At 40.1% G+C, this 16837-nt stretch overlaps 1 protein-coding gene across 1 annotated transcript in view; it reads left to right on the top strand.

The window, feature by feature from the left end:
• Positions 1–5250: 5250 nt before the first annotated feature.
• baiap3 (BAI1 associated protein 3) overlaps positions 5251–16837 on the top strand; it is a 33822-nt gene continuing 22235 nt past the window's right edge. Inside the window, exons 1-2 of the mRNA XM_031862101.1 lie at positions 5251–5476; positions 12721–12863. Coding sequence (XP_031717961.1) covers positions 12730–12863 — 134 coding nt within the window. The 5' untranslated portion in view covers positions 5251–5476; positions 12721–12729. The remainder of the gene's footprint in view (positions 5477–12720; positions 12864–16837) is intronic.

Below are 16837 nucleotides of genomic sequence, written 5' to 3'. Positions count from 1 at the left end.
CGAGCCAGGACAGCTAACATGCGTTGCGTTGAACTACTCACCATGGTGATAGACTCAGATATATCTTCTCATTTTCAGCTGCAGATATAGTTGGCCAATAAACCAGATGTTGAGATGGTCAATCAAGAGTCCAAATGTGTTTGTTTTAGAGGTGGCCTGCACCTTTCACTGAGGAAGCTTTTATGACCAAGTTGATTTAATACCAACCACTCCTACATATCATCTGAGAGCTGGGTTATTGTGCAGACTACTTGTTTTCATATTTGGCAGCCTAGGACACACTCGTGAGAGTCAAGCACTTGGGATGCCCCACAAGGAGGCTACTGTGATGTCTCTGTTATCATTGGCAGTCACCATGTGTGTAAGTATATATTTATATAAGAGAGTGACGTGGTGATGACGTGTAAATCCACCATCTCTTTGTTAATGTCTTTGCCCCACGCATCCGAATACAATGGTTCGTCAGATATCTATCGAAAAGTTACTCCTCAGGTTGTCACATCGTAGGTGTTATTGAGAATGTGAGAGGGAAAACACTGTGGGTTGGTGGCTAACGCACATTTCAAAGTATTTTAATCAGTCTCTGAATCATCCTTCTGAACAGACAATATGTTTTCCTTTATTATGTAGGCGGAGAAGATGGAGAAGAGCAAATACACCCACAAATATCCCAAGGATTTAATGATGCCAAATGAAGCTGATATGAAAATGATTGCAGTTGTCTTTTATCATCTACACAAAGAGCATTGATTGATTGTTCAAATGTTGTATGTATATGTTTGGTGACTGATTTCAGTGTCATTGTTTGACTTGTAATTACAGTATTGATTGTATATGGTGTTCAGCAATAGAACACAAATAATAAAGTAAATGATCATTATAAAAGGAAGACATGTGTCACAATGTTCTAGTTGTTGATGCATTGTCCATGTATCCAGTTCAACATATCAGTCACAGTCTAATTCCCTGGGAACTATACTTACTGTTTGCTTTCTGTCTGCACGTTAATAAAACATCTTGGCAAATTGTGATGAAAAGAAAAACACATTGTATTCATGTCCATAATGTCAAGATCATCAACATCATATGCTGCTGTTGTATAATTGTTAGTTTCAGCCCTGTGCGATAATTCAAGTGTCTGAGCGTGTTCGGTGAAACTAAAGTGTTGTCACGCTCATCATGTCAATAACTAAACAGCACATTCTCTGGAGATAATAGTGTAGATTTTTGAGTGACAGTTGTTTTGTGTTGTGCTGATTAGCTTCTTGTTCTCACTGATGGAGTGAACTGTAAACACTTCCACTGATTGGCACTTGTATTGTGCAGAGATGCACCACGGCTTGATGTCGCTGTGGAGTGGATCCAACACTGGCACACGCACAGAGATCGATACGCCGTGAAGAAATGCGTGACTTTGATTTGGGTGCTTCAAGGCGCATCCAGCTGAATTAGTGCTGCATCTTATTGAAAGCTTATTATAGTGTGAGCCAAAGCACACAGGGTGCAGTACTTACACACTACTCACCACTGGGTGGCTGTACATGCACCTCAAACCAGCTATCTTTTCTTGTCTTATGAACTTCTCTCCAGGACTCTCCTTTCAGGTTTCCATGGATTGTGGGTATACCTGGGCCGTGGCCCTGCCTGATACCCACTGCTGTTATTATTGTTATTGTTAGTCACATGTATCTTACTATAACTGCTTTTATTATCATCATCCTTCTGTTACATCCACTGTTGCTGTTTTTATAAGTAGTAATATGTTTTTTCTCATATCTCCTCTGCTGTTATTAGTGCTATTATTACTCTCATTATAGGTATCATATCTGTCATATGGACTGGTATAATATTGTTACATTGTACATTCTGTACACATGACATCTGTTGCTTCCTCAGTTGCTCTCCCTGAGGTTTGTTCCTTTTTTACCCCGTTAATAGATTGTTCAGGGGGGTGATTTGTGATATTGGCCATTAAAAATGAAGTTCAACTGAATACTACTGTGGGAGATTTGAAACCAGCGTTTTGCCGCTCATCACTAAACAAAGTGGGTCAAAAAGTGAGCTCTGGAAACATGTTACTGCCTCCATTGTCCAATGTGCAAGCTTGGGGTTGAGCTCAGATTCAAACGGCAGAATCAACAGTTACTCTGTATTGATATCTGTAATCTGATCAGGAAATGCTGGTGAACGTGTCATTGGGAAGCATTCAGTGTGCATATGTGAGGCAATATGGTGGCGACAAAATGACTCTTCAATGCACTGCTCTTCTTTGCACAAACATCATATACACTACAGAAAAGAAAAGAAGAAAGACTGATTTGCATCTGCAAAAGTTGCAGCAGTCAGGCTCAAGAACACAGTGTCTGAATAACCTCTGAATGACTCATGTGAAGATGTGATTTCAAAGTGAGAATGCAGTGACTTCATAGTGATTGGTGCTGCAGTCTTCATATGATTGGAGTCCATCAAAGTAGAAATAAATTATAAAATAATCGTAAAAAAAGGAGAAATAACACAACACAACTACAAACAAAAAATGTAATCTTAATCAGATTGAGTGTTGGATTTGAATTACTAAATCCTTCACTTGTTATTTGCTGTCATCACAAGCAGTCGGGGCCAGCTGGGGAAGTTCTCTAATGATGTGTCCATGGAAACAAGGCAGAGGGTCACATGTGTTTCATCACTCAACACGGGAAAAGCCTTCTGTTCAATCATGCTGAGATTTTAAAAATCATGTCGAAACACATCAACATCAGAGAGAAGTCTAGCTTTCGTTTTTCCTCGTTGGTGAATTAGACGGTTTCTGCAAAGTGAAGCCAATGAGGAAGTGCCTCAAAGTTGCGTTCTTTCTAATGGCCAGCAGGGGGCGACTCCTCTGGTTTTAAAAAATACGTCTGATTGTATAGAAGTCTATGAGAAGATGATTCTACTTCTCACTTGATTTATTGACTCAGTAAACATTGTAAACATGAGTTTATGGTCTCAATCTCTAGTAACAAGTCTTCTTTAATACAGCATGATGTTCATTTAGTAAATTATGGTCCATTTAGAGTAAGATAAACAATCAACGACTTTGTCCGGTCTGGGAGTTGTCTGTGTTTTGTTCTTAGAAATTCAACCCTTTCACAGTATTTTCAGTTCATGAAAGTTAATTATAAAATGTTTGGTTGCCTAAAAATCTCTTATTAAGCTTTGGTCATACTGAGCTCCACCCTCTTGTGTCACTTGTTTTTGAAAAAAACAAGATGGCTACAGCTAAAATGTTGAAATTGAGGCTTCAAAAATGATGTCACGGTGACTACGTCCACTTCTTCCGTCACAGCTCAGAAGAAACTCACCATCAGTAAGAGACATGTCCCCCTCTCAATATGCATTGGTGAGAAAACGTCAAAGAAAGAACAAACAGATCAAGCCTTTACGTTGTCATTGTCAATTATCAAGTTTTAATTAGCTTTGAGCTGAAAAGCAGTGGCTGTATGATTCTTTTTTAACTCTGAACTGCAGCTATTATCTCCTTGAATGCTTTTGTGTTTGCCTAATGTACCGCTGAAGTGTTGTGTAATTGCTTAACACAGGACTGTGAGGTAGCTCCAAAATGGCTTTTAAACCTTTTGAGCAGTCTATTGTTTTCAGCAAAGGATTTTCAATACTTGCTGAAATTATTATTACCAAATAACAGATCTGATAAATAGATTTTATACTTGGGCATTATGAACGAATTCCACTCTGTGATTGATTGAAATAGTTCCACGACATAATGAAAGCTTCAGGATTTGCTCCTCTGTAGATTATTGTCGGTAAGCAGGACGTTGATGAGCTTTGACTTTGTTGACGCCGATGAGGGTTTCCATTGGTATAATGGTCAGTCCTATGAGAGGGTGCCTGACTGCAGCTCCTGTTATAATGGCCATGTGAAATAATTTCTATGCTTAGAGAGAAGCACCTCTACCCTACAAGCACATAATTAATGTCCCTGTGTCTATTTAAAGCATTTTGCACATGCTCTTCCCCTTCCCCGGAGTAGTGAGAAAATGCCTGAGGCGTACTATGATACAAGGGCTTCGAGGTGCTGTTCATCATCTGCTCAACCTTATTGGCAATGTGTAAATATTGCTGTGTCATTCAATGAAGCACTGACACAGAACATGTAGTCAATTTAGCAGTCCTCCTTTAATCAGCAGGAAATCATTCAAATGTTCAAATGTAATAATGCTTATAGTGACGTAATATATAGTCCCTCAGATCTGTTTCTTTTTAAATGCACGTTATGTGTCAGCTGTGTAGTGTAGTAGAAACTAAACTAAACATTAAGCACAGTAAAACAAAATAGAAAGAAGGGCCGGTGCTTCTCTTTCTTTCAAACACTGTTATTAAGAAACAGGAATTAAGGACGTTATATTTCATTAGCACATTGTGGAAAATGGGAAATATATATATTTATATCTATATAGTTTGTTTATTTTCCTGTTTGGGGTTGACACTGAGACCAAGCCCCATGTGCACTATATGCAAAGCCTGTGATAGCTTCTTGATCTCCCGAGTTCCCCATTATCATATTTAGATCCAATCAAAGTGTTACATTAAAGCACTGGATGAGCTCATTAGGCGGAACAAAGTCGAAGCAGGAATCTCCGTCTGATTGACAGCTGAACCTGCTCCCTCCGTCGCTCAGGGATTTTTCTCGGCGACATCCCTCAACAACAGTCAAATGATGCATTCAGGTGTACATAGTAAAATTCAAGCGCCTTTGAGCGGAAGTAAGAATCAACTGTTATGAGAAGCACTGAGGGGAGAGAGAAATTAGTCTACTGCTATTTTGAGGAAATAACAGTCAAGTGAATTTGCTACATGGTTTAAATAAATTAAAAAAAACATTTCAAACGTTGTTTTTGATATGGATGTGTAGATGTTTATTACATGTGTTTAAATATGAACATTGGAAAGTAAAGTAAGCCGAGATTGCTCTAAACTTATCTTGCCCAAATGGTCTCATTATTATTTTTTTGTTTATAGCAAAAGTACACAATCTGTGCAGTACAATAAATGAAGTTTATATATAATATATGTATTTTTTCATTTCTTGGCTTTGAAAATCGGTTATCCGGATACATCAGAACTCGGAAGTTGCATTTTGACTCAACCTTAGTTTGTGTCGTGCTGTCACCTCGTAGTCTAATATTTCCGACAGTAATCGAGGGCAGTGAAGTGTCGCTGCACTTCCGATGGCCATATTTGGGTGAGCATCAGTGGAGCCTGAGCTCAGGAAGCAATTGGAAACACTAAAATGAGCTTCTGTCTGTCTTCTATCGCAAGAAAAATATCCAGACGTTGTTTTCGCCGAAGTTGATTCGCCTCGTTGACAGAAGAAAACAGCTGCTGCTGCTGCAGAGATCAGAGCTTTGATTCTCAGGAACTCTGACACACGCAGCTGCAAAAAAAACATTTCACACTGGAAAACTGTCAGGAGACACAGGTGAGCTGGCTTTTTATCATTTACGTGCATGAAACATTTGTTTTAGAATAATGAAAACAAAAAACATGCATCCGCTTTACTGACTCAGGCTACTGTCACTCTGTTAGAGGTTGGTTCATTGGCACCTGTTGATCTGAATTCCCTGCTGAAAAATCATTTGAAATGAGCCTTATTGACGCAGGATAAAGTTCTGTTGATGCCCAGATAAAATATCAGTGCATGAAGGATCATGTAATTGGCATATAATGTAGCTCGGGAGCTCAAATCTCTTTTACTTTTTTTTGAGAAGAAATAATACATGTCTGCTATATGTCCAAAAGCTCCCCTAATGTTCACCACAAAGATCTTAAACACAATGTTGGAAACCTCAAGTCGTCTCCGTGTGAACCCAGATGTAGGCAGACTCACATTCTGGATGTCAGTAAAATGTTCCACTTGTTGGCTCTACCGAAACATGACAGCTGGAGAGGGTTTTATGGTTGAATCATTGTTTTGTAAACGCTCTCCTTATATATTCTATCAGCCTGCTCTGTACATTTCAAAAGCTGGAGACGCCACGCACTCTTTGAATTAACAACACACACACACACACACACACACACACACACACACACACACACACATAAACACACACACACACACACAGGTGCATCAGAGCAGCATCAGATAAAGATAAAGCATGAAGTTGAAAACATGTTATTTTACTCAGAATGCAGTCTGTGAAACATTTATAGGTCTGTGTTGGAAGATGCGCTCTTCTCTGGATTCCAGACTTTTGTATATTAGCAAGTGTCATAAGATTAAAGGCAGTTTAGAACTCTTGATCTGAATGTGATTTTACCCTCCTCAGCAGCTCACACATTATGCATGTCTCATACTGTGTATAAATCAATTTTTCGATTTGGAGACGCTCGTCTCACTCACACACACACACACACACACACACACACACACGCACACAAAGACGGCGCTCATCTAGAATAATCTTGTCCCCGTGACAGCAACGGCAGCCAAATCCGTAATTTACCTGTGCTTTAATATATCCAGCAGATTAAAAGGAGGATGAAAATAATTACAGTCAGAGAAGAATTGTAAATATCTCTTTGTGGCTTTCTCCCAGGATGCAGGTTTTAACTCCACTTTAGACTAATCATTATGAGTCCATTAATTTCAAATCACTCATTAATGAATAATTTCCATTTTAAATGCCATAGATCGGTGGTCAAAGACAAAACAGCTTCCCCAGTGTTTTCCTCTTGCCACACATTCAAAGAGACATCATAAGCAGGTTATGGTAATGCTGCTCAAATATAGTAGTCAGTCGTTGTGTTCAGAAGCATTAATTATAGTGCGTGAGAACTTGAATGACTCAGAGCATCACTGCTATTGTAGCACAGTGTCTTGTGAATGCACACCGATGTGTTTGCGCGTAAGGAGAGGCATTCTTGTTCCTGCATAAAGGCTCGATGGCTTCTATTTTTGACAGCACTGTTACGACTGGGGAGAGTGATTTTCACGAGGACAAAGGATGTATTATCTGTGGTAGCAGATATCTGTGCAAGGATGTGTGCCATTGTTAAAGTTTTATATTGTGTGCGTCGCTGTGGTGCAGACGCCCTTTACACAAGCTCACAACCAACTCCTGGGGTTTTCTCTGGTAATCAATTTCCAAGCCAAAGTGCCTGTCATGTGCCTTGACAACAGACACCGCGAGCTTTTGGGAATAGCAGGCTGGATGGTGTTTTTTGGGCCGGATCTGGATGGTTCATAGATTATGTGTTATCTGCAGGTGCATACCGTATAGATCACAGTGACTTTTCATAATCCAATCCACTGGAAAGCTCTGAGATTTGTCACCGAATTGGAATTGGCAGCCGGATCCATTTAGCTCACGTGTCCCTAAGGGACAGTGACATAATTATAACGTTGATGGCCATATAATGAGGCTCTTGCCTCTGTCGTAAAGGTTATGATCGTCATGCTTTTTCACATCAGCGCTGCATAATCGACTTACAGTGACTTGAACGTGCACCTCCTCAGGCTCATGTGGTTAAATTAAGTTCAAAATGTGCTCGTTGTCTTTCATTCAATTACACCAACTGTCAGTGTCATTGTTAAAGGAGACAGTTATTTCCCTTTCATTTTGTCGACTAAGAATGTAATGAATTAAATGCATGCTAATTGGTTGTGTATAAAATCCCCTGCTATAGTGTCTCTTGGTGTGTCTTCTGTCTGATGTAGGGCTGCAACAACGAATGTGTTAAGTCGATTAAATTCGATTATAACAATAGTTGGCAACGAATTTCATCACTGATAGTTGGGTCTTTGTTGTGATGCACGTTGCGCGCTGTGACAACGTCTCCTAAGGTGGGGGCAGTAAGCCAGCCAATGCCGCGCCTCACCAGCTCACGAGATGAATTACAGAAAATCTCTTTTGTCTCTGGAGTAAACATTTGAAAATTAGCAGAGTGTAGCCGGACAATACAGCGGAAAAAAAGTGCAGAAGCAAATGTACAATTACAGGTTCTCATTTGAATACAAACGGTCTGTTTTCTTTCAGTGATTCTGTTTTAAAGCTAGCGCTTGAGATACTTAAGATATACAAGTTCATAAGTTACATTGAAATATTATCTTTCTATTATGTACATATTGAATTAACACTGTTAGTTAAACAGTGATCGCATTCCTCTCCATCACTGTGTGACGCAGATTGTGGCCTGTAGTAACTGTTGTACTGAACTGTGTATAAACATAATGTTTTTTTGTGTTTTACTGCATTGAGGTGAACACACTATAACACCAAGGGGCTCTTTTTATCAGACCGTAGAATTCCATTTACCTGTATTTACCAGCTCCCTTTCTTCTGCTGTTACCATAGAGACACTCTTCCCTATCAGCAAGGCGCCTTTGGCTGGCGGACTCATTGGCTCTCACAGGAGAGAGACACTGTTGAGCATTAGCAAGTGTTTCCCTGGCACGACTTCGGCACCAATATAGCAAGAAAGGCATTTACTTGGCTTCGACAGTGCTTCCTTGGCAGCCGGCGCTCCACCGGCGGTGGCACGTCGACCCCGTTTTGTCACTATGGGCTGACGGCTGAGACAGAGTGAAATCCCGTTGGGAGAGATCCACTCCCGTAATTGAAATGAGTTCACCTGGGAGACAGCTGCTCCGCGGTGCCTGTTAGCTGTCAGCAGTCCATGCATGCCTACCAGCCTGCATGTGGTGGATGTGCTGTGACGCCTGAGCAGGTTTGTTTGGAGCATTTTTCCTGTTTACCACAGCGAGAAAATATGCCTCAGGTATTTGAGCTGCACGGCCTTTTAAAGATGTCATGGAGAGAGTATTTCACTCTCACAACGAGGTCACTAAGGAGAGCAGAGAACACTCAACGCTTTCTCGGTAGCCTCTGACGGTCATTGACAAAATGCACATAAATGCACCTGAGACTTTTCTGAACTGGAACAATATTGATACGAAATAAACTGCCCGATTCCAATCACCATTCAAACTCATTAACATTTTGTGATTCCTTGACATTTCCTTTGGCAGGAGTGCCCTGCTGTTTGTATACAAATAATAAAGATTCAAAAGTCATCTGAATTTTTCCTTTAAATAGATATCTTTTCTTCTTTTCTTCTGACCTTATTAACATCTAATAAGTAGAAAGGTATATTGAAGAGGTAACTCTTTTCCCGTTTCCACAAACTTGACCTGTACATTTGATGAATGTGACAAAAAACACCAGTTTATTTCACGTGCACTTTACTCAGTGAGTCCCTGTCAGCTTACACTTGAAAAGAAAGAAAACAAAAAGTAAAATACATAGTAGAACATGTAAAAGTACACACACACATACACGGGTAATGATATTAATATGACAACAAGGCTGAGGTTGGTCATTTTAAGAGCAGAGATCATACACTATAAAATCCTGAAGACCTCGATCCATTTTTCTCTCGTAGATCGGCCAATCCTCTAATTGAAGGACGACCCTGCTCTGGCTTAGTGGTGGAGCACTAAGCCACAGTCGCACTGGAAATATTTATGACATATTTCCTATGCAGCTACAATGGAGATTGATGGCAGAAAGTATCAACAACTCTGAGATTCAATCGGATTCAAACACCAAAAGCTTTCTCAAGACGTTGAGCAGTGACATTCAAAAAATACCAGAATAAATCCATCATATTCTTGAGGCAGCTCCTCAGTCGCTTCACCCTAAAGCAATACCACAAGACCTGTATCTGTGTTGACAAGTAGTTAGCTAACTGAATGTTTACGCATCCACAACCTGTAATAGAACCTCATCCTCGTCTGCTAGTTTGGAAAATATAGGAAATCACGAGAGAAGTCAAAAAAAGAGGAAATTCCATCAGTTCGTCACTTGGAAATGGCAAATGGATCTGCCAGAGAAGGAGCACAGACACTTCAGTCTACTAGAGTAAAGTGTGAATGTGGATAACAGGTGTCAGCCCCATGGATCGATAGCATACTGTCCTTTGGGCTCAGTCAGTGATACTACTTGTACTGCGAGTATCTGCCTTATCCGAGCTGGGAAGCCGACTGCACGCTGCACTGCAACTCTCTCAGCAATTGGTCTGAATGATAGCGGTCACACGGGCAAATACGTTTCATTTTCTTGAATCTATTTGGTGAAAGCGCTGTCATTCAAAACATACAACCTTCAACAGTCTCATACCCCCCCCCCCCCCCCCAATGAACATTGTTTGTAAAATATAGAGCATCAGCTCAGAATGACTTTCCACTGTTATCCTCTTTCAGTTTGTTAATAACAATAAGTGTCTTTTTCTGGTTGGAAAATCAGAACAAGCTCCAAGCAACCATTGTTCATCGCTTCTTTTTTTCACGGCTGTCAACTATTGAAAAGAGTGTCTGACTTGTTTCCGTCAATGAAAGCCTCTCTCTTGTGTCTTCATCATTCGTCTTTTCTTTTTTCTGCTGCTGCTCATCAGCACGCTGAATGTTCGAGGCTCTCACAAACATCCAGGTTCAGCCAGCCAGTATCACAGGAGCTCACATCACAGTCAACATGCAGTGAATTGGACAAGCGGGGGACTAAAGTGCGGATGCTGTTAAGGAGGAGTCTTTGATTTAACGATAAGCTTCACTCTCTTCCTCAGTTGCTAGGCAGACGTGAGCATCCCTGAGAGTTTTGCTGTAGGAACTACGGACATTTATGTGATTTAATAAACTTGCAATCAGTTCATTTTCATGCTTTTTGACTAGGCGCCACAGTGGCTTCAAATGTAATGTTGTACTTGAAAAAAGTGGCGGCTAATAAACGTATATTCTGGTCCTGGTGTGGGTTTAGTGACCGACTTCAATATTGAAGCGCAGGTATTTTTAGATGCCCAACCGTCTGTTGAGATTAAAAGGATTAACTCCTAATAAAGCAGAGATGTACTGCAGAAACACGATGAAGTTCAGTGTCTGACTTTTGACAATAAAAAGGTCATAAAGGGGCATTACTCTTAAAAATGATATTCACGCTAATTATGTGGCCCTTAAGTCAATCAAATACAATTCAGAAGACAGTTACATTTTGGCTTCCTGTGCCTACAGACTCGGCTCTGGTCACAGTTAAGAGCTGATATCACACTTATCACTATCACACTAAGCTGATGTGAATTGATGTTGCTATTGTACAGCTTGCTGACTCTACCTTTTTCTTTTTTACCTTGGGGAAAATGTCCAGACGTGGACATTTTCATTAAAAATCCCTAAACACAACAGTTTGCTTTATACTTTAGCTTCTCTACTGCGGGGAGCACTGACGGAGCACAATATTATTATTATATGAGGTCATATAATTCAGTTATACTTTAAAGACGCCATGAAGCCAATATGAGAGTTCACTTTGCGGCTCTGAGAAAGACCCGCTCGGTCTCAGTGGATGGTTTAGCGACAGAGTGCAGATCTCTCTGAGGTCACCAGATTGGCTCATTTTTCTAAATTCACATTTCACAGTCACGACATCCCAAGTACCCCTGCAAATGCTTGGATAACATTTCTGCTTCTGTTAAATGTTAACACAGTGAAACTGCTATATGTTAAGATTAAACATTAAGAAAATAATGATTTTGTATCACATTTGTTCATTAAATATAATGCCTGTCAGTCAATGCCCTCCAAACTGGCTATCTATTAAATCATTCTGGTTATTAATAATTGAGCATTTGTTTGTGAACACATTCATTAATTCGAGTTTTACAGCATTTGAAAAAGTTGATATATCTTGGAAAATATATTTTGGAGATGGTTTCTTCTGATAAATTGTTGGTCCACAGAATGGCTGGTGAAGAGTCCTTTGGGATATTCCCTGATATGCTTTATGGAATTAGATGAGAAGATCATATTTACTGGTATTTGTTAAATATGAAGCTACAGTACAGCCAGCATAAACTAGCTTAGCATAAAGACTAACCAAAGGTTAAGAAAATCCACCTACTGTATCAGCACCTAGAGCTCACTATTCAACAAGTAATGTTGTTTAAAGAGCTACCGGTTTCCCCAAGAGGATTAAAGTGTCAATTATACAATGAACTATTAATGCATGTTTAATGATGGATTAAAATACTTTCGCTGTACAGATAAGTACAGAAATGTGTTTCTCATTTAAACTTTGCTTCATTATTAAATTACTTTTCTGTAAAGCCCACATTTCATTACTTTTCATACTAACTCTTCTTTCATTAACCCTCAGTCAGAGTCTTATTATTCTGTTTCACATCATCTGGCTTTGACTGAGCTGTTTCTGCATCACAGTCTAGTGTTTAGATCCTCTTTTAGTGTTTGTCCTGCAGATGCCCCAGGTCTATGATGAAGACATTTTTTGGAATCATTTTTTAAACATAGCTCTGTTGCCATTTCATTGAAGTGATATCACCGTTTTTTTAATGACATTGCTGTTATGGGGCTCTTGTGGCTCTCAGCTCCGAGTTGCATATTTTGTGCAAAATGTGTTCCCCAAAAATAAAGGTTGATTGCCTTTGAACCGGCCAGACCAAAAGGTGGAAGATAAATTGCATCAATTATACTCGGGACAGAAATAGAACACACACCTCCTGCTGAAGAAGAGCATCATTATGTTACAAGAGCAGAGAGGTTATGCAGCTGCACAGCTGAAATTAAATGTATTTTGACTCACTCCTCCAGAATAGAGGTGAATTACTCAAACGGTGCTAATCACGGCTTGCACCTCTTTGTGTCTTTTCTGGCAGTGAGAGAGAATGACGACGCTGCTGGACCTGAAGAGTAGTGTGTTGAGGCAGGTGCAGAGGAGCCAGTCGCTGAGGAGCCGAAGGGAGCCTTCGCCCACCGCCAGCAGCCCCCTCACACACTGTCCTGACCCCTTACCTCGCAGGTGAGTTCTCTTGTGTGCAAACATACACCCTCCTGCAAGTTCTGTACTTGGTTTCCGGTTATTATGTTGTTTTTTAATGGATGTGACATTCGTGGAATTGTGGTGCTGTTTAGTTTAAACGGTACAAAAAGTTTAACCGTTTTTTTCCCTTTCTGTCACTCAGAGTTTAACCGATTTTAGAGAAAATTCAGAGATGTAATGAAATCCTTCCAAGCCCACTGAGCGGCAGAGGCGTTGCATGAACTTATGATGTTAAAAGTAAAGTTGTGATGTGCTTTGTGCTTTTGGATGAAAACAGATTAAGCCTTGGTTGAGTTTGAGCGAGAAGCAGGAGCTGTTTATTTACATGTCACTTAATTCTTTACTGGATTGTTGCCTCTTAGGACAAGTAATAGCTTCAATAAAGAGATTCTTTATTGAGGAACTTTATTTATTCAGGGTAGCTCAGAAAGATGATAGCATGCGCACATAAGAAATAAGTCTTGTCTGTGATTCATTTCTTTTCCGCTGGTCGTCCAGCTGAAGCCACAAGTCATTATTCAATGTTTGAATGTGTTTGGTGATTATATATAGAGGAGACCATGCACAAGCTGCCTCGCCCCCCAGGACACATCAACCACCACACTATTACATGCACAGTCAGGCTCTGACACCGTCACAAATGCTGCTTTCTTGAGTATCCGTTTACACTACAGGGTTCTGATGTCCACACGTCTCCTTCAACATATGAGTGAACCGTGGTACTGCACACTGCTGCTGTTAGCTGAGTGATAAAGACCTCTGGCTGCATCATAAATCAGGGGAGCACATATGTTTTAGTTTACGTCTGTGTTTCGAGTTTGAATCCATTATTAATTAAAGTTACTGGTACATGGGTTCATATTGGTGTGTCTGAGTGTAAACTGTATGTACATTTATCACATACAAAGCCAAGAAGAAAAGTGATCATAACATTATAAACAATACATACTAACTAACTGTACGGCAGGCTATAAATAAAGAAACCACTGCTAAAAGACAAAAGGCAGGCTTCCACATGTAGCATGCTAACTGAGATGTTGCCATAAAAAGCTCAATATATTTTCTTGTCTATGTCATTAAGATGGCAACAGTTGAAACGGTTCGTCGATAATTGGTTTATATATAATATATAAGAAAAGACAACACCAAACCTTTTATTTATAAAAGGAGCTGCTCACTGTTTGACCCATTAATTAAATTGTTAATTTGCTATAAATGATTACATGTTCTTATGTCAATATTGTTTGCATGTACTTTATGTGTGTATTTGTACATATATGCATATGTGTGTACAGTGTGATATATGTATGTATGCTATTTTTTGTTCTTCTGTTCTTTTTATTTTCTGTTTCTCTTGAAGTGTTGTGTGTTGTGTCTTTAATGATGTCATGTTCTACCAGTAGCTGGACTGCGATGTGGTCTGTGCTGAGAATAAACAGGACCTCAGTGGTTCTGATCTTGTCTGATCTCTTAAGTTTTATTCTTTTGTCCCTGTAGAAGGTTTTTCATTATTTTTAGTCTTTTCTTGCCTGCCTCGTAGCAACAAGTAAAGTGGAACAGGTAAAATCTTTCATCTGTTTTTTCAGTCTTGTTTTGAAGCCAAAAGTAATTGTATGAACCTGTGGTTTCTATAGCAACCTAAATACAGGCTGCTGCCGTGAACTTATACTTGAGCTGACGACCATGTCTATTTTTAACGTGGAAGATAACCTCAGATTCTTTGCTCAACACTGATGAATTTTGGATTTGAAAGACTGGCTGACCATCTTTCATGAATATGTTTTTATTTAATGCGTGGTCTTTATGCTGCCTCAGCATGTGTTGTTGATTTGGCATTTTTCATTGTATTCCTGATGCAATTTAATGTACAGTCTGCTTCAATGGGAGCCTATTTGTGTTCTTCATTAAAGAGTGATTTGAACTGTCAGTATCTCACATTTTTCTCATTTCCCATGCCAGCTCCCTGGTGCTACAGCCTTCCCACTGAGTCTCATCCGTGCACCAACGCTGAACGCTCGTCATTAGAGGCAGGCTGTTGATCTTTGTTATCCATTCAGACTGCTGCTGGCCTGCCTGCACTCTCACTTTAATTGAGAATTTGAAAATGAGGCCGGGTACATTCGGGCCGCTCCAGCCACAGTTGTTGATCTAGCGGTGCAGTCGGCTGTCAGAGCTGAGCTTTCAGAGCGGAGACCGGCATGTTGGAGGGTTTTGATTCAGTTAGGCAAATTACGATTTTGTGAGCTGGTTTTCAAAGTCTGTGAAAATGCACAAGACACTGTCAGAGATGAGCTTGATCGGACATTATACAGCAAAAAACACACAGGGATTTATATTTAAATTCATATCGTGGTGAACTTCACACTTGACTCCACTGTGTTTTGAATTGTGAGCTCGCTACACTGTCACTAATGGATTTGACTCCTCAGTGACACTGAACTGGTGCTCTCACATTCACAATACATGTGGCCCTGATTGGACTCTTTGGCAGCCGGTTCGGTCCCTGGGGCTGCCGTCATTTTGAAACCCCTGATTTAAATGATACGGCTGGTGTTTTGCTATTTTTGTTATTGTCAATATCATGAAAACACGAAAACCAACAATGTGTTATTCTGTCCATCAATATTTTCCTGATCTCCTCACAGACTGTGTATAAGAAGTGTATGTAGCCACTGTGATGTCACCCATTGGTTTGTGGACTGAAGTTTTCAGTTCTGAAATTTGTCTGTCGCCATCTTGGTTTTTTGCAACCAGAAGTGACAAGAAGTTGGAGCTCAGTGCAAATTTTTTTTTTACAATTGACTTTCAACTACGAATGGGTTAAAAAGGTTTAAAATGAAAACATGGACAGCTTCCAGACCGTACAACACTGTGGTAGCGACCTGTCAATCACAGGGTAGCCCCGCCCTGAAGCATACCCTGCTTTATGGTCCATTTCACTCTAAACGGGACCATAATTTAATAATTGAACATACATAAGCATGCTACACAGGCAGCATGCTTATTGGCACCATGAGCTCATGGTTTGTTTTGGTCTGTTGATTGGACCCCTACCACATGCAGGTATGGACATGCTATACAATCCTTGAGGGAGAAATGCCTACAATAACAATAATACTGTTCAAGCATCGTCTACCTTGTAGTCAGGAATCATGTAAGAGCCTTACGTTGGAGTTGCACTTTGCCTGTTTTTAAAATGCGTCAAATCCTCAGTCAGCTATTGACCTGCACAGTGAGGAAGTAAAAACTGTGGAGCACCATTGTGAAGCACCCAAAGGACCCAAGTTGAAAATAATTTCACACCAGGCTTTTGTTCTGCCTGTCAGTAGTTCTAGCTCGGAGACTGCTGTTTCTTTCACAAGTTATCGAATGGAGAGATTCTGCGATCATATCTCCATATTAGATTCTCTTCACCGGTAATGTTTTGTTGCTTAATCAAATGTGTAATTAGAGTAAAACAAGCAGTGCTGTGTGTAGTATTGAGCGGGGATCCTTGACATGGAAGAGATTCTCTGTTGCGATAGGAGCAGCAGCACTGACAACCGTGATGAATCGCATTAAAAAAATCAGCTTATTTCATTAGAATGCATACAGACGTCACATTGTCTTTCATGCTGCAAACAACAGTGATGCCTGTGCTATTAATTACTATGTATGCGCTGCCATATTCTACTGAAGTTTGAAGAGAGGGGTTGCTGTCATCTCCACACCCCCAATTAGTCACGTTTATTCTCGTAGATAGAAGTAGAGTGTCCATGTTTTTATTTATGTCTTTCTTCTGATTTACTCCCCAGACAGGAAATTGGAATGAATTCTGAAAATAAATTAGAATAAAATTACAGTAAAAAAATAGGACCTGTTTCCTAGCAACATCAAATCAGTTTGTTATTGAGCGAGAGAGAGAGCGAGAGAGAGAGAGAGAGAGAGAGAGAGAGAGAGAGAGAGAGAGAGAG

This window comes from Anarrhichthys ocellatus, unplaced genomic scaffold (assembly GCF_004355925.1).
Source record: "Anarrhichthys ocellatus isolate YVR2014 unplaced genomic scaffold, GSC_Weel_1.0 scaffold26, whole genome shotgun sequence".
NCBI lineage: Eukaryota > Metazoa > Chordata > Actinopteri > Perciformes > Anarhichadidae > Anarrhichthys > Anarrhichthys ocellatus.
The sequence above is the reverse complement of the archived record's forward strand: the minus strand, read 5'-3'. Positions and strand labels throughout refer to the sequence as shown.